Below are 18,847 nucleotides of genomic sequence, written 5' to 3' on the forward strand. Positions count from 1 at the left end.
CCTCACAGCGAGAATTGTTTGCTTTGGTGATCAACCCAAGCTAGTAAACAAACTGAAGTACAAGTTCAGCCTTTTCATGAGCCAAATTCATCCATTTAAGATTGAAAATACAGGTTCGTATTTGCTGACACTATTTAGACAGCTTATGTAACAACATTCAACTCTATTGCGTAGATTGGTTAGCAGAGATATTATAACCTATTTGGATTTTAAACTAAAATAGAATTTAAAACTAGCTGATGCAGTTTTGCAGAACTTTAAAAATCCCCAAGCCACAAACATCTTCACAAATGTAATATTTGCATTATACACCCACTCCTTTGGTTCCCCTGAATTAATAACACTTAGCAAGCACAGCAGTTTGCCTTTGAAAAAATAAACTTAAGTCTCCTCAGCAATGCAAACTGTCGAACATTGTTTATTTATATGTTATAAGCGTCTTTATGAAACTCCTTATTTATCTTGCATCCACAACACCTAGTAAAGTGACCTTCTCATTATGTGAATATAATAAATGTCTACCAAAGTAAGAAAAAAAAACAACTATTATGAGGATTTACTATTGGAATGGAATGTATCTAGCCCATAGTAGGCACTAAATAATGGTAACCATTGTTATCAAATTCAACAAAAATTGAACAGAAATGTGAGAGGTGGCATGGTAAAGCAGAAATTTTACTGAGATTGAAGGCAGTCATCCTGCAGAATGAAGAAAACCTGCCCCTATGGACCTTGTAAGAAGACAGATTCTGCCCAGATGCCACTGCAGACCAAGGGCAAGGAGCCTGGCCGAAGATGAAGTTGGGCAAAGCCAAGCCAGACTATCCATGCTTTGAAGTGCTCCACGTCACACTCAAGAGAACTCTGTCTACTGTTCTTGTTCCTGAGGCTTGAGATCCTGTCGTGGGCATTTGCCTGCACATCAACTCTGGATCATCTGAGTGAAGGACTCCGAGCTCCTGGTTTTGCCAAGAATCTATCTTGTCCTACACTTTTGGCCCTTTTAAGACAGTGTTTCAAAAGAATAGTCCGCAATCACTCCTGGAACGTCGGCAGACTGTGCAGATTCCAAGGACCCCAGCTAGACTTCGAGAATCAAAATTTCCAGGGGCAAGGCCAGGGAATTTTTTTCAAGGTTCCCTAGTGTTTCTAGGCATAAAAAAATGTTTGAAATTCATTGCTCTTTGAGAAAACCAATGCTTCTTGCATTTTATTTTTTAGGGAAAAGGTTCTAGAGAATTTAGAAGAAAAAATAATAGTACTAATGAGGGGCGGAGTAGGGGGGAGGGGTCATTCTGGGAGCCTGGAAGCGCGGGTGTTGCTAGCCATCTTAGCCACCTTGAGGCTAAGGCAGGAATTCTTGGGAGAGAAATGTCTGGGCTGAGCCCGCCTGACGCCCCGAAACAACTGTGAAAGTTTGGAATCTGCCCTCGGGGAACGAGCCTTGAGGGCGCCTAGGCCTCAGGAAGCACTGGACAGGACTTTTCCACTTACCCAAACTCCGACGCACCGAGGTGCGCAAGCGCATTTAATGCCCCATTTAATGCCCCCCTTCCCGTTACCATTGGCAACGGTGGTCAGCTCCCAAAGTGAACGTGGCATGAAAAGGAGGGACTTCCGGCTCTGCAAGCCAATGCTCTTGCAGCCATCGACCGTTCATAGGGTTCTTCCTGTCGCGTGATCTTGAGGACCAATGAAAATGCATAACTGTAGGCCACGTGCCTCCGTTCCCATTAGCAACCGGAGGCTTCTAAACAATTTACTCTCCCTCCCCATTTTCTGCGGTCCAGCAGCCCTTGGTAATCCCAGGCTTGGCGAGACCTCTCTCCTTTAGGCTACAGACTCCCGCCTGCCGCCATGGTGAGTAGCCAGCGCGCCAGCGCCGCACCGCGCCGAGGAGAGGACAGCGGAGTAGGATGGAGACGTAGCGCGGGTGGGCCCGAGTGATGGCTTGACCTCAGCGGATTTCAGTCCCGCTCCTTGGCCTCCCTGAGGAAGGGAGGCTGCGCCGGGCGCCGGAGGTTCGGTTAACCTTGGCCCAAGCTCCTCCGGGATAATCCTGGGGGGAGCCCTCTCCTAGCAGCCCCGCTCCTACCGCATCACTTGGTTTCTTGCTCCTGCTGGGGGGTGCTGGGGCCAAGTCACAACCTGCAGGTGGCGGGTGAACAGAGCCAAAGGGGACAGCTGCCTGCCTAAGGCGCAGGGCAGGGCTCGCACTCTATTTTAAAAAGCTGCAAGTTTTCACACATATATGCATGTATACACACACATCTCTTTGGCAGCATAAACGATTACGTGTTAACCAGCTGAGAAGGGAGAACGAATCCAACTTTCTGTGTGCCGTCGATTGAATCCAACTTTCTGATGTGCAAGCAACTTTAAGAATCCAAGTACACCATTTTACAGCTGAGGAAATTTGAGTAACATTTTCTTTGTTTTGGTCTGTTCAAAAACGACCACTAATCTCTCCAGCGGATATAGCATGCCAACTTAAATAGCAGTCATATTTAGAACAGTGCACAGTACTGAAGAGTTCAGAAAAAGGGATGAAACCAGAGTTGAAAGCACCACTTAAATGGCCTACTGAAATACCTCAGCAACCAAAATTCCTATTTAGCACATACTGTGTTTCAAGCACTGTCTCAGAGCTGAGAGTACACCTGTGAACAAAACAGACCGTTCCCCACCCTTATTGAGCTTAGAGCCTGTCCCACTCATTCTCTTTGATTTCCCTAAAGTATTATATCATGAACTGAAAAAATAATGGTGATACCACAAAAAAATTGTTATCTTTCCTTATTCTATTTTCTCAATTTAGTTAACAGCTGAGACTTTGGAGTCAGGTTCAGGTTCTTCATTAGTAAATTGCAGGTAATAACTAGAGTTGTTAAAATAAATGAGGTGATGCATGTAAAAAACACAGTACCTGCTAAAATATTAAGCACTCAGTATATAAGTTTTATTAGACTGTGTTCATTTTTATCAGTACAATTTATTTCTTATACTTCTCATAGCAAAATTGTATATGGATATTTGGGCATAGTCAAGAACAGGGAACCATTTTTGGTACCTTACCCCTCTCTTCTTCTCCTTCCTCCTCCCAAACAGTTTATGGCAGAGTTTGAAGACACTAGCTTGGTAGTGCTCTGGTAGGATTTCTTATTATATGTTTTCAGTAATAAAACTTTTTTATTTTAATAGAGTATTTCTGCAGCAAAATTCAAACAACTTCAGATTTCCCCATTTGGATACCTCCCATTGTTTCTAAACATCTTAGAGCTAATCATCATATCTACCTCTCATTTAACAGATGACTAATGTCAATGAGGTTAAGTGACTTGGTAGCAGTCACACAGGCAGATAGTTGCACAGCTAGGCTGAAATCTAGTTTCTAACATATTGCTTTGTCTACACATCAACCTATTCCATTTTCTTTCTAATAATTAGATCTATACAGTGTACATGTGGAAGCAAAGGTTTATGAATAGCCATTTCCTAGGCTGATGCTATTTCTGTTACTGAACTCAGCTGTCCATTCTGTTCCCTTTCTTCACTCCTATCCATTTTAGAGGAATTTTTCTGTTCTTTATCCTAAAGTTTATCCTTCTTAGTTTGAGTAATTTTGCTTTCTTGGTCCTAGAATAGTTTTAACTCTCCTTGACAGGAGGGAAAGTAATTAACAGAAATGAATTGGCCACCTATGCTGCACAAGGTACGATGCTAGGTGTCATGTAGTATAAGAAATTATTCATGCCCTCAGGGAGCTTACAATCTAGTTGGAGGAGCAACACCTGAAAAACAAATGACTATTAGTACAAGGTAGTAATCGATCTGTGGTGCTACCAAAGAAGTAGCAGAGATGATATATGCTGGTTTTTGGAGAAGGGCATAACTGGACTCACTGAGGGTATATTGAGAGGCATCACAGCGCAGGTAAGACAAGTTAGGCCATGAAGGGTGGGTAGGGAAGAACAGAATTTGATGGACATCTATCAGTCTCTACCACAGAATACTGTGTATTTTCATTGTTGGCTCTCCTCAAGACTAACAGTCAAATTACTTCTCTCTCTTTCAGGCAGAGTTGGGCCTAAATGAGCACCATCAAAATGAAGTTATTAATTATATGCGATTTGCTCGTTCAAAGAGGGGCTTGAGACTCAAAACTGTAGATTCCTGCTTCCAAGACCTCAAGGAGAGCAGGTATCAGAGGACTGTAAGGAAACCAAATAGGAATATGGATTCCTTCTGGTAACCAGCATGGGGATGCCATAACAGAAGCCATAACAACTGTTTTTGGAATTATTATGATTATTCACTGAGAGCAGCTACACTAAGCCTCATAGACATATGAAACTCAAGAAATTGGATTGTGGTAGGAGCAGTTACTCTATTAGACATGCACATAATGATAATTATGGTATGGCAAAGTTCCAGAAGAGTAGTCAGAAAAGTGCAAAGGACTTATGGTTGCATTAAAGATTCCAGAACTTTGAGTTATTAATTAAAAGATTAGATCCCTAAGACATGGTGATTAGTGATAAAACACTTACGTGGTTCACATTGAAGAATTAGGAGTGAGAAAATAGGAAACCATGAAGAACTTGTTGACTAGTACCAAAATTGTTAATTGATTTGTAGCAAGAGATAATTATTAGTTTGGTTGGACCAATAATGGAAGGTAATTGAATGTCAAGTCAGACATAAGTGAAGAAGACCTCCACGTAAGCTATGACCATCATAAAGCCATGGACGACTCCACAGTAGAGGCCATCAGCCTTAGGCTGTTATCCATTCCACCCGTTAAACTAATTAAACTAAACTAGGTAATCTGGTTCCCTAACCCCCAGCAGATGAAAACAACAGCTTAATTGGCAAGAACATGATATGTCTATTAAAGACTATAGAAAGATTGTTAATATATTTAATAAAGACTTTTATAAAAAATAAAATTTTAGTTTTTTAGAGTGGTTAAATTCTGCTGACTAGATGAACTGTTAAAGAATTGTAAATCAAATACTGTTAACTTGAGTATAACTATGATAATACTTCAGTGTAACTGGATATTGATTATGTCCTTTTAGAAGTGAGGAAGAATATAAAGCTGGGGTTGGGTCAATTGCTTTTCACCTCCTGAGAGTCTTAGAGATAAGGGACTTTGCCGGGTAGAGGCAGGGAGAGGGGGGGACTGTGTTACTAGGAAACTGGTTGAAAGCAGGAGGAGTGCCCAGAAGCTTTCGCAAGGATTCAGTTGTTGGGCATGTTGCTGAGATTGCTGAAGATGCTTGTGGGGTTTAGTCACTCCCATTGTGACTGTAGGAAGTTACCTCCACCCTTCAAGCCTGTGTTCCTGTCTGTAAAGTTAGGGGATTGAAGAAGATGGTTCTGAAGTTCTCTTCCAACCCAAACATTCTCTGTGAAAGTAGATTTTTAGTGCTATAGTTGCTGATGATGTTCATTTTTTATGGAGTAGTCAGTAGAGCTTTAAGATAAGTTAGGTTTGTGTTGGGGGGGATCTCAAGAATGCTAAGAGAAGCAATATATAATTGCTATTTATTTCTCATAGGCATTTATTAACATGTGAATAATTCATATAATTATTAAAATGCTAGAGAAATAATAGAAAGGAGAAACTATACCTTCCATGTGACTTTAGAAATTAAATGTTGTAAAACTTGAGTTTAGTGGAGATTGAAGTAAAAAACATTTAATGCTGAAAATTTTAAGAAAAAAGTACATGATGGTTTGAGGAATGTTTCTGAGCGTGTACTGGTATCAGTGGATGTGTGGCAGGCGTGGTGGCTTCCACCTGTAGTCCCAGTAACTCAGGAGGCTGAGGCAGAGATGGCTTGAACCTAGGAGTTTGAGACCAGCCCAGGCAACATATCAAGACCCCATCTCTTTTAAAAAAATGTTTAAATAACTAAAAAAAATTTTTTAGAAAAGGATGTGCACATTTGAAGAAGTAGCCACAATTTAATCATTTGATTAGAATAGCAAAAATCGAGTTTAAATTATTTTCAATCTCTTGTATTAATAAAGAAGACAGTCCCCAGAGAGATTTTCACTGTCATCTTTTAATCCCTTAGATGACATGAATGTGGGTTTCTTAATTTTGTTGTATTTTATACATTGGTAAATTGTTTTATCCAGAAGTTTGGGCTCATGGTTGTTTTTCAGGCTGGTAGAGGAAACCTTCACCATAGATGAAGTCTCTGAAGTCCTGAGTGGCTTGCAGGCTGTGGTTCACAGTGAGGTGGAGTCTGAGCTCATCAATACTGCCTACACCAATGTGTTACTTCTGCGGCAGCTGTTTTCACAAGCTGAAAAGTGGTATCTTAAGCTGCAGACAGACATCTCTGAACTTGAAAACAGGTAATAAAATCTGTATCTGCAATTGTAACAATAGTAGCCCAAGCATAATCTTAAAATTTAATGATTGTCTTTGCTGCTGCTTTTCTTGGGGCTAGTGTGTGAGAAAATTTGGGTGGGGTAGCAGCAAAGCATTGAGTCACTGAATGATTTCTTGGGTCCCACTCAACATCCTTTTAAAGATTCTCTCTTTCTACTGTCCAAGGTATTACAAAGGCCATTGAGATTTATGAAATTGCTTTTTAGGCTATGATTAATTATTCCTTATAGCATCTTTGTTAGCTTGGTCAGTATTACAGTTAGTCTTTATAGATAGGTCAACTAAAAAATTAAAAAAAATGAACAGTTGAAAAATTAATTCAAATATAATAAATACTGTCAATTCAGATTAGTAGCATTTGAAGTTTATTTCTAAATAATTACATTTAAAATTATATACATCATCTTTAAGATAGGAAATATAAAATTTAAAATATTTTATGAGCTGAATAGTATCAAAGAGCTCAATTTCAAAAATATGGTAAAATCAGTGAAGTTGAAAGTCATTCTAAGAAAAGGCATGCCAGAAATCAGGAAGGCCAGACCACCGAGCCCTGTGAACTGCTCTCTCAGCACGGTGGCAGCACTTGGCTCATGTGGAAAGCATTGAACAATGCTGAGAACAGCTTATGGACAGGGAAGGAATCATTTAACTTCTGCAGCTGTCAGAATGTGCCTGGTGAGAAAACTCTGAAAAGCTGATGTTTTAAGGAACTTAGAAGAGTAGACACTGCCGTTCATTGTGTAGCCGTGTATGCAGTCAGCTCTTGTTTACCTTTGCAAACCGTCAGGCGTCTGTCAGATGTCTCACCCTGCAATGTTTGGGAATATGTAATACTCTTTCTCAGTAGATACTATGGAATAGTTCGATTTTTCTGAGGCTGTGCTATTAAAAATTAGTTTGTCTTTCTTGAGCACATACGAGCTAATAAGTAATAGAATAGTTGTCTTAGCATCTCAGAAATAGGGTTGACTAAAAGTTCTGCTGATATTTGTGTTAACATTGTAGTTTATTTCTAGCAATATATATTGTATACTTAGTAGCTGCAAAATATTAGGTGTTGTGGATGATTAAATTTGGGTCCATGTGATTTGGATTTTCAACCATTTTTAACTAAATATCATTTCCATGTGGTAAAGTTTTGTCCATCTTGCTCCATTCTGTCTACATGTAATAGGTTGGTACCAGTGATTTTTTTCTTGTGTGTGCCATAAATGTATTTTAATTGAATAATTTTTTATATTTGCTTTTATCTTCAAGAGAATTATTAGAACAAATTGCAGAATTTGAAAAAGCAGAATTCACATCTTCAAATAAAAAGGTAATTTTTTGGTTATTCTAAATCCATATCTTAATAGCCAATATTTAAAATCCTTATGTCACTCAAAGCGTTCAGAGGTCAAAGTGAGAACTCTGTAGGAAAATCATTCAATTCAAGAGGAGAATTTGAAAATTGTCTCTCAGATTTTCAGGCATAAGAATTTTTAGAAGTAACTATGAAAAACTGTTTTTGCCAATATGACCTATAGACACACACACACACACACACACACACACACACACACACACACACACACACAATCCCTGCAGTCCAGTCTGAATCCCACCCATATAAACTCTTCACTCAGATGATACAGAGCACAGGCTTTGAGTAAACATCCTGGCTGTGCCTCTCCCTAGCTGTGTGACCACGAGCAGGTTACCTGAGGTGGCTGAGCCTCGTTTTCCTCATCGGCCAAATAGAGACAGTACTAGCAGTTACCTGCTTCTCTTTCTAATCATTCTCATTATCTGCAGTGACCGCTTACCATTTCATTTTGTAGATGTACCATATATACTCCCTGTTTTTGGATAAACACTGCTAAGATGAATCCGTGTACATACTCAAAACATTTTCCAATTATTCTTTTGGAATATATTTTTGGCTAAGAAATTTCTGGGTCAGAAAGCATGAATTCTTTTGTTTTTAATACATATTACTAAAGTGCCAGAATATTTGTGCCAGGTTTTTTTCTTCTGTAGTGTACTTGCCTAAGTCTATATTATAGCTTTTCACAGAGTCTAAAGTTCATGTAGAAATCTGTTTCAGCTCCCTCAGGTTAAAATCCTAGTCCCTAGACACAAGGATTTATATCAGTCTGACTTTGAGCTCCATCCTTCCTTGCCTCCCTTCTTCCTTCATTTCCTTTCCTTCTGTATTTTTTTTTTACAAGATATGAGGAGGATAGGTTTCATTTTTATCTCTAACATGTATTGGGCCAGGTACGTCCTAGGCACTGGGACATAACAGAGAGTGAAACCAACAAAAATCCTCATGCCTGTGGAACGAATATCCCAGTGGATATGTTTACATACGGTGTCTTCCACTTAGAAAGCGCAAGTGTTCAGTGATTATAAATGGTTTATTCTGTGGTGATTTCAGTTTGGTTTCTTTATTTTGTTTCAGCCTGTCATAGAGACCATAAAGCCAAAACTTGTTCCACTTAATGAAGGTGGAACGACAGAACTCCTAAACAAGGTAATGTCATAATTTCAAGAAATGGAAAACCTCTAATTCTGTCCTTTCATTGCCTGAGCAACTCCCAAGTAGAGAAACAGATGGAAGGAGGCTGATTCAGGCTTTGGTCTAATGAGAGTAATTAGTCCATCACAGTACCAATGGTACCCAGTGGGCCAGAAGAGGGCACACTTACCTAGGCTCTGAAACAGCTCTCCATCACACCTTTTCAAAGTCAAGTGAATGCAGTTTTGGATAGTGTTTCTTGATGAATATTTGAAGTTTATGATCTGTGATAAAACAAGGAAGAGGATTTTTTAAAGACATTTATAAAAATTATTGGTACATGTTGAGTATATCTTATCTTAAATGCTTGGGACCAAAGTGTTTGAGATTTCAGATTTTGGAATATTTGCATTATATATACCTGGTTGAGCATCGGATTTTGGATTTCAGATTTTCAGATTTGGTATGCTCGGCCTGTGTACAATTAAATATTTTTCATGATTTCTGTATTCTCAACATTATGTGAGATGTTGTTAGAGATAAAAAGCAGTGTAATACCTGGTCTCTTGCTCTCAAAAATGTAATAGTTTTGTTGGGGAGGTAGAACTAATGTTCAGAAGCAGAGACAGGAGAATACTCTCCTGTGTGCTACAGGTGTCATAGGTTAGCAGAGATGACACAGTTCCATGTGGATGAGAGTAGGTGAGAACAAACTCTTGGGTAAGGTGATACCCAAGCAGGGCCTTGAAGGGTGAAGACAGATTTAATTGTCAGAGGGAAGAAAAGGAAGCGTTAGTCAGGAGAACAGAACGGGCAGTGGTCAGGGGCAGACAGAAGGCTGGCATGACCTGGAACAGAGCGTAGTGCCCTCTGGGCCAGTGTGTGTTGGAGCCTGGTGAGAAGTAAGACTGGACTGACAAGTGATCCTTGTGTCAGAGCTGCAGAAGAGCAAAGGCGTTTGGTCTCAGCTCAGTCAGAACCATTTGGGGGCTTGTGCTTGAGCAACAAGTTGCTGAAATGACACAGATAGTGCTTTCAGGATAAGTGGCAGCAGCGTGCAGTGTAGGCTGAGAATAGACCCAAGAGCTACAGGACCAGTTAGGTGGAGAGATGGCGGGAAGGGAGTCTTTATAAGAAGGCTGAGGACAGAGGGCTGAAGGAAGAAAGGTGTGTCTAAGAAACTGAGAGAAGAGGAACTGGAAGTCTTAGAGCCAAAGCTGACTCACAGGTATTGAGGCTGGTAGGCTGGGGAAAACTGGGATATTAACAAAATACCAATAGTGCATTTTTGAACTATTATGTAATTTACATTTAATTTTAAAATTATATTTTTAAGTAAACCAAGTAGTAATTTCAGATATTAAATATTTTGGTTAAAATAATAAGGCCTTAATTTACTCACAAAGGAAATTTCAAGGCTTCAAGAAGAGAATGAGAAATTAAAGTCAAGGCTGAAGACCATAGAAACACAGGTAACTGAAAAATCCTTTAACTAAATTATTGAAAGAGTTCCGTACAGATTAAATACTGAATGTGTTTTGTTTAAACTTCATTGTAGGCTACAAACGCACTGGATGAGAAATCAAAACTAGAAAGAGCACTGCAAGATTTACAGCTCGATCAAGGAAATCAAAAGGTGAAGATAGTTTTAGCTTTCTTTTCACATTTTCTAAGTAGAATAAAGTTATAAACTGAACATTAAGTCTTAGTTACTGTTCATTATCCCCTACCACCTGCCACTCCCTGACACAGATGCCACTGCATTGGGACATCCTTGCCCAAGAAGGGCCAGGTGAGAGCCAGTGCCCTTCCCAAGGTCCATCTTCTAGGGCAGAGGGGGCAGATACACAGCTCCCTTGCCTAACATGTCCTGGCATGTCCCCAGCATGCAAGGTATTCTTAAATTTATTTTTTTTTTTAAGTGTTTCCCCTTTTACTTTGACATCCAATTACAGTGGAAAAAAGGAAATGAAGAAAGGAAAAGTTTTTAGTTAATGGATTTATGTTTGGGTTTTATTAGACTGAACACTATGTAAGTTAGCTTCTGATGAGTGTGACAAATGGCATGAATTGACTGGTTATGACTCTTCAGATCCATCTGTATCTTGCAGCACTGTGCAATACAATGAAATCCGGTGCTGTAGTTCTCCAGGCTTGTCTGAGTATAATGATTGACATCCTGTGCAGTTTTGTCCCCCTGTGGCCTTTCCATTGAGTGTGGATGCTGTAATATGATTTCGTGTGAATGAGACCATTTGGGTGACTTTAGTGCAGCATTGGATTTTCTAGTGGTTGTATTGATATTATTAAATGTCTGCCAAACATTTCCAAAAATTTACCTCATTCAATTTTTGTTAAATTTTTTCTATGAAAAATTTCAAGCATATGCAAAAGTAGAGAAAAACAGTATAATGAGCCCCTGTATACTCATTACTCACCTTCACCAATCATCAGTATGTGGCCAGTCTGGTTTCAACTGTACCTCTACTTTCTTCTTCCCTCTCCCCATGTTTTTTGAAGCAAATCTCAGACATTGCACCATTCACCATTTCATCTATAGATATTTTTTAAGTAGGGGGATACTTCTTAAATGGCTAACAACAAAAAAAAAGGAAAATATATGATTTTCAATCATTGTATGCCAAGGACCATAGATTTCTAAAACAGAGCTGAATGTCCCAGAACAGCTTTTTAATTTCTCAAAAGTAAAACAATTGCAAACATTTTTGGATGATGAACTTGTTTAAAAGCCATTTGGGTCTTTGCTCCAATTTTACTTTAAGATTTTAGACATAAAAGCAAAACGGATGCATACCTTCATTAGTTGCAATGAAATGAAATGTTTTTTAAAGAGACCAAATTTCAAAATTGAGCAAGGATTTTTTCTTTTGTTGAAAGGACTGCTTCATATACATATTTACCAAGTATAGACCATTTTCCTGTCATATCAATACAAGTCTTTTTTCTCTCACGAATCTCATCCAGTCAAAAACAATATCCAGATAGAGAGAAGATGCAGCTGCTTATATTGTGCTGCAGTTGTCAGAGTATACAACAGTGTGCATCTCATTAATATAAAAACTCAAAGTCTAGTAAATTTAGAAAACCATATAATCAGTTATTAATTATGCTCTCATGGGATTTTCTTATAAATAGTGACTAAAACATGTCTATTAAATTTTTGGTATAAATTGTATTATTTTTATTTTTCCATCTATATCATTTTAAAGAATTCAAAATTCTTTATCAGGATTTTTTTTTTTAACTTGCCTTTTCAAAGTGAAACCTATTTGCCATCTCAACTCTGGTACACACAATGTTGTCAAATTTAAGATCTCACCTCTCTCCGTTCCTCTTAGACTGGAATACCAGCAGTTCATAAATCATATTGTATATATTTGCAATTCAGCAACTACCATATTTCCCCGAATATAAGACAGGGTCTTATATTTATTTTTCCTCAAGAAGACACCCTAGGGCTTATTTTCAGGGGGTGTATTATTTTTTTTAAGTACGGTACAACAATCTACATTTATTCAAATATAGTTAAGTTGTCGTCTTCTGGAACAGCATCATAACTCTCCAAACCCCAAATTCTATCCTGAATTTCTTGCGACTATATCCTTTAGAACCATTGGCCCCAATCTCTCATGTCAAGCAGTAGAGCTCTCATGGGGCCGATGAGAAGGGCTGCTCGTCTTCTTTACCACTCTGCGACAAAATGCATGGGTTGTGCAGATACGCTGCGTAGCGTCACGCCCATCACTAGGTCTTATTTTCGGGGTAGGGCTTATATTGCACAAATGCTTAGAAATCCTGCTAGGGCTTATTTTATGGGTAGGTCTTATTTTTGGGGAAACATGGTACTGAGTATCTGCCATGTGCAAGACACTGCACACCAGGGACTGACAACGGGCTAGGCCTACTGGCAGCCCTGAAAGGGCTGGCATGTAACCTGGCTGTCGAGGGAGGCTGGTGTGCACGCACACACATCATTTCTTTTATCTCCTATGATGCTGAATCACCATTCTAAAGCAGTTATTATTTAGAATGTCAACATGAAATTATGTTCATGTATTCATTTTTCATAGGATTTTATAAAGGCCCAAGACTTGAGTGACTTGGAAAACACAGTTGCTGCTTTAAAGAGTGAGTTTCAGAAGACACTTAATGACAAGACAGAAAACCAGAAGTCACTGGAGGAGAATCTGGCAACAGCCAAGCATGATCTACTCAGGGTTCAGGAGCAGCTGAGAATGGCTGAAAAGGTCAGAAGACTTTGTTTGAGGGATTTGTCTATTCGTGTCCAATTAACTGATACATACGGTATAGAGAAAAAATGTGACAAAGATAAATGTTAAATAACTACAGATTCAGATTATTTTTTCTTAATGTATTAGCCAACATATGTTCTAAAGATTGGTCATTTCTGGGTACTGAGATTCTTCCATATTTGGTACAAAAATATCTATGACAAGAAATCTCCTCTCCTTCTATGGGGTGGTGAAAGGTTCCTCTATAGGCGGCTTTCATCCCTCCCTGTATGGGCCTGTTACTCTTCTCCTTCTTCCTACAGCCTGCACAGGAATGGATGACTTTTGTTTTTCAAAGGATTGAATAGGATACCTTCTTCATAATTTATATGTAATATGTGGAGAGCTAGGTTCTTCATTTTAGGAATTAGACTCTTAAAAATATGGAACTAAAATTTAACTAAATTAAAAATCTTCTTCCTAAAATACTAACACTACTTTGAGATTTGGGAAAAGATTGTGCTTATTTTACCTGAAAATTAGTTTAATATTTCAAATAGATTACAAGGATGCTTGAGTTATTTGCTGACATTGTACTTGGGAAAATGTTACTATTTTGTTGGCTTCTCATTTCAAAGAATATGTTTTTAAAGTGTGAATAGTCTTAATTTTATATAAGTATTTTTTAAAGAAATTAGAAAATAATATAAGCAAAATATTAGTAAAGTTAGAACAAAAAATATATACATTTTGATCTCATTTGTTATTTCTTTCCTTAAGTATTTTTTAGTAATGGGCTGACATTTTTCACTAAGCAGGAATTAGAGAAGAAATTTCAACAAACAGCTGCTTATCGAAACATGAAAGAAATTCTTACCAAGAAGAATGACCAAATCAAAGACCTACGGAAAAGACTGGCAAAGTAAACCATGCTGATCCTGCCTTGGGATTTATCTCCCAGAGTTGATGTTTGTTCTCTATTAAACCTAAGCTGTGTCCAGAGTGGTCAGGCCAGTGGGTAGTTGCTTGATCATTTAGTACATTTAGATCATTTAGTCCTTCATTTGAGGAAAGCAGAGGAGCTTCACCCTGGTCTTGTCTATAATGCCCACCAGGGCTTTTTAGGTCAGCTAGATCTATAGGCTCATGTATGACTACAATAAGCTACTCTTGGTGATGGATTTACTTAGCAGGATACTTGACAGGAAACACAGCAAGCTAACAGAGCAGCATTAGCAATTCTTCTCATTGGTGTCCTTGTGCAGTCTAAGAGCTGGTTATATTGTGCCCTCAAGTGACAGTTTAGGTTGGAGAGAATGAGATCCATGTAAATGGATGCCATAGCCAGCTTGGCTTAAAAGTCCATGCTGTACATAGAATCTGTATCTGTTGTAGCAGTTACATGATGCCCAGTTAGGGACATGTTCAGTTACAAGAACTATTACCCTGGGAAATCTGAAGTGTGGCTCCTACCATGTATTTATAATGTACTCACAGTCCTCCTAGTCCAGATGCAATCTATTTTTTGGGGTCATTTTTATTTTCAGGCATTTTGCCTGGAAACTCAGGTGACATTTTACTTTTATCAGAGTTCCAGGGCAACAGAGCTAGAAAGCAAATTCAAGATCAGCTGTGTCCTTAGAGAATAGGGTTTGTTAACCCTTTGCTCACAGAGTCATAGCAACTATTCTTGTTGATCTGACAATTGAGATAACTATACTAAGCTATCACAGGTATAAATGCCAAATATGGAGACTTGGAGTCTTGGCAGTTACCTGGTCCATCTTCCCACCTGATGCAGAAGTCCCCCCTAATTCACCATCGTAATACCTTGAATGTGTCTGACTTCTACCACAGCAGTCATTTTAAGTGAAAAATATAGTATTACTGGTTTAGTCACTGAACATACTTCAAGTAAATTCATTTGATATTGAGGACAACAACAACAAAAGTATCCTGACATTATGCTTTTAATTCATATTTCCAGATATGAATCTGAAGATTAAAAACTGAAGATGTCATCTCGAAGCTGCCACAATATGAACATATAAGCTCTCTCACCTCAGGCATGTATTTTGAAGCATTTTGTCATATTCCGTCTCCTTATTTTTCTAATATTTGGATTTTGCTTCTAATATTTAGAACTAGAGTTCTTACTTTCAGTTGTCTAATTGAGAATAGAGAAAACCCCGTGATTCTGGCCGGTAGTCCCACACACCTGTCTGCCGAGTGCTCCAGAGTCTTAGTTTGCATGCAGTGAGGATTCTTTACAATAAAGAAGAGATTTTTAGAGTGGGAAGAAGGGTATTATCCTTTTGCATTAGTATAAGAGTATATCTTTTTAACAAATGTTAAAGAAGCTAATAATGTCTGTATTTGTGTATTCCCCAAGGGTAAAAATAAAAATAGTGTTATTAAAGATAATTTAAAATATCTTTTTTACTTTTGAAATTTAAATCTTAATTCATTTACTCTATTTGAGTATCAAAAAAAGTATGAATTCATTGGAAATGTTAACACTATTATGGGCAGCATATTTACCAATTATAAGGAAAAGTAGCAGCAGTGAACCTAAGGATTCAGTTAACTTCTTAAATGTAATCCATCAGAGGAGGTTCAGACATTTTTTGCAGCATGATTTATGAGTTTGTATTGCTGATGGAGAAGTCAGATCCATCCTGTACTTATGCAGTTTAGAAAGTATTATATCTGGTCTCAGAATAAATGTAATCTTTATGTTTGTTTCCAGAATATTCTTTTAAATTACACATTAAATAAGAACACATTTAAAGATACTTATACTCAACATAAAATCAGTTAGCAGACCTCAGTTTGGACTTTTGATTATAGTTTATTTATGTGCATCTACAGTAATTAATTGCATTCTTAGGAGGTTTTAAATATATTTCCATTGGTGTCCTGCTTTTTCTCAGGTGATTTGAGATAAATCATTAGAAATTGGGCATCATATGTGCAATTGTGTAATGCAATGGTATACTATAAGGATAAATAAAATCAAGTCCATAAAGCAGTAATCCCTCAGAACAAAAGCATTTACTCTTTATACATTATATTTAGTAATTTTTCCCACTTCTAAAAGTAAGAGTGTCACACCCAAAATGAACATTGTCTACTAAGACATTCCACTTCCACCAATGAAGATTTTATTCCTAGAGAAGACTTTACTGATCAGAGTATAAGGCTCATTATTATTTTTATTCAAGCTTTTAATATTAGCCTTAAATTTATTGTTTTTCTTATAGGCTTTATGTTAAAATATTGAGGAATAAATGATAAAGGCTTAGATAACTTCCCTCCAAGAGGACACAGAAGGCAGCCTTAAGAAGGTGAATCAGAGATGGGAGAGAATAAAATCCAGTGACAAGCCAGCATAAGTCACTCATCACTTTCTGTAATCTTTTAGAGCCTTTGCTGAGGGCTTCAGTCTAACCCTATATTTCTTTAGCCCAAAATGTTATTCTCTCCAAAGTCCATTCCATTATTTGTAGGCCAAGATGTTCTATATAATTCAGAAACAGAACTCCTAACTAAATTTTAGACTAGTGTGTCCTTCAGAAACCATTTAATTATTTTCTCCCTACTTTCTCAGTTTGTTGCTAGTAGAAAAAGAAGACATGTGGAAAAACCTATATTGTTGGTAGAATTTCAACTTGCTTTTGGTAGCAATTTTGAAATATTCTGTATGGTATGTTCCAGTTGCTCACTAATAAATTCAAAAATATTTCTGAAACCTTAAAATCTAACTATGCCCAGCATTTAGATAAACAAATATGATGTCTTTTGCCATAAATCAACATGATGATTCTTTCTTATATAAACACATTTTAGTGCTTCTGGGTTTTTTGTTGGTTTGTTTTTTAATTTTATACCCTTAGCAAAATATAGTTTTAAATTTTTTATTTTTTTCAGTAGTTTCCCAGCTTTAAGATTTATCCTATTTGACTGAGAAAGAAAGCCTTTTTAGTCCATACATTTTGGATTTCTAAGAATGTTGGTTCAAGCCTTGATTAAACTTTGTGCTAAGCTAGGTAGGCAGTCTGTGCATTGGTGGCCATCATGATGCAGCTTTGGTTTAACTTAATTCAAGGGTCCTGCTAAGTTATTACTCAGACTTTTTCTTGACAAAAATAAAATGTAAAGGGCTTTTATTATTGATTTCTTCTGTTTAACACTTAAATGTTTATTTTTTCTCTTTATGTATTTCATTTTGAGTCTCTATTAAATAAATATTTAAATGATTATTTGCTTATGTCTTATAAAACTCATCATAAGGAAAATATTGCTCTACAATGAATGTGTAATCCTATTTGATAAAGCCTTGCTGTTTGTTGTTTCCATTCTGATTTACTGAAATAGATTTATAGACATGTTTGAATTTTAAATGCTTGATGCTTTTACATATATTGGGTTGCAGAAATTTGGCATTAATGATCTTCCTCCACTTATGTGTTAATGCATACGTTCCAATGCTTTCCCATTAGAATTCAAAACATAATTTCTCACACATAAGCAAGTCTTTCAGAAAGAAAAGCTATCTCAGCAAAATAGTATTTCAAATTTAGACAAAAATAGTAATATTTAGATGATAGTATTTTGACAATAGTATTTAGACAAAACAGTTTTCAATACCACTTAGAAAAAAAATGTTTCCGTATTTCCCAAGGGGAAATATTGTACTTAAAGAAAGGTAGTAACCTCTGCCTTAAAGAGAAGGATGAGTGGAATGATGACAGCTGGCTTGGGTGCTGTGGGAGGAGGGACTGTGGCATCTTTCACACTGTGTCATCGACTCCTCCATCAAGTGAATGTCCTGCTACGTTATCACCTATTGTAGACATTGACTGATGAAGGTAGTCATTCTTATGTAAAGTATATTCCTCTCTTTTGTACCTATAATACATCATTTAACTTTTTAGATTTAAAAACCACTGGAGACAAAGCAAAACTGAGCTTTGAAAATTCTTTATAATTTTTTTAAGTAGTAATGGGCCTACTATCAAATTAACAGCTTATTTAAATGGATTTTCATGAGCACTTGGGGAAAAAAACATAATTATCAGGAGCCAGCATGGGTCTTTCTAGTAAAAAAAATCATATATGGCAAACTAAACTCATTTGTCTTTTAAGAGAGTGAGAGACATAGTATTAAAATATGAGGATTTTGGCAAGGTGCTTGACAAAGACCTCATGATAACTTTTTTGAAAAGTGTCTTAGCTTGGTTTCCTTAAATATAGACCCTAGGATAAGGATTTGGGTACAGGTGGTTTCTTTGGGAAGTGACTTCAGAAAATCCTGTGGAAGACTGAGGAATTGAGACAGATTGAAATAGTCACCACTATGGGCCCAATCCTACTGGAGACCCTCTGAGACACTGTATGGAAAACACCTCTGAATTCTTCCACTGAGGGACACGGTAGCTGGGATCATTAACCACCACTTTCCATCCCTCACTGGTTGCAGGTCAGTCCTGAGGTCTTAATTCCTTGCCATGTCCAGCCTGACCCGCATGTGGACCAAGTTCACCCTCACCAGAGAATGTCCTCAGACAAAGAGAAGCCAGTATGGGAACTGTCTGCAGGCAAACACAGGAGTGGGTGGGAGGGGTGGCTGATGGGTACTGGGTTTCTTTTTAAAGGGATGAGATGTTCTAGAATTAGATA

At 37.6% G+C, this 18,847-nt stretch overlaps 1 protein-coding gene across 1 annotated transcript; it reads left to right on the top strand.

Moving 5' to 3' along the window:
- Positions 1 to 1,722: 1,722 nt before the first annotated feature.
- LZTFL1 (leucine zipper transcription factor like 1) lies at positions 1,723 to 17,424 on the top strand. The gene is made up of 10 exons (XM_012770317.3): positions 1,723 to 1,860; positions 4,076 to 4,200; positions 6,178 to 6,372; positions 7,670 to 7,730; positions 8,856 to 8,927; positions 10,319 to 10,384; positions 10,471 to 10,548; positions 13,004 to 13,180; positions 13,984 to 14,087; positions 15,153 to 17,424. The coding sequence occupies exons 1-10, from the start codon at positions 1,858 to 1,860 to the stop codon at positions 15,169 to 15,171; spliced, it is 900 nt and encodes a 299-aa protein (XP_012625771.2). The 5' UTR covers positions 1,723 to 1,857; the 3' UTR covers positions 15,172 to 17,424.
- Positions 17,425 to 18,847: the final 1,423 nt, after the last annotated feature.

Source organism: Microcebus murinus, chromosome 1 (assembly GCF_040939455.1).
Source record: "Microcebus murinus isolate Inina chromosome 1, M.murinus_Inina_mat1.0, whole genome shotgun sequence".
NCBI classification, from domain to species: Eukaryota; Metazoa; Chordata; class Mammalia; order Primates; family Cheirogaleidae; genus Microcebus; species Microcebus murinus.

What these genes read in the sequence shown, in the direction of transcription:
- LZTFL1 (XM_012770317.3), top strand. An exon ending in ATCTCTGAACTTGAAAACAG is followed by an intron (nt 6,373 to 7,669) that starts GTAATAAAATCT and finishes TTTATCTTCAAG; the next exon opens with AGAATTATTAGAACAAATTG. An exon ending in TCACATCTTCAAATAAAAAG is followed by an intron (nt 7,731 to 8,855) that starts GTAATTTTTTGG and finishes ATTTTGTTTCAG; the next exon opens with CCTGTCATAGAGACCATAAA.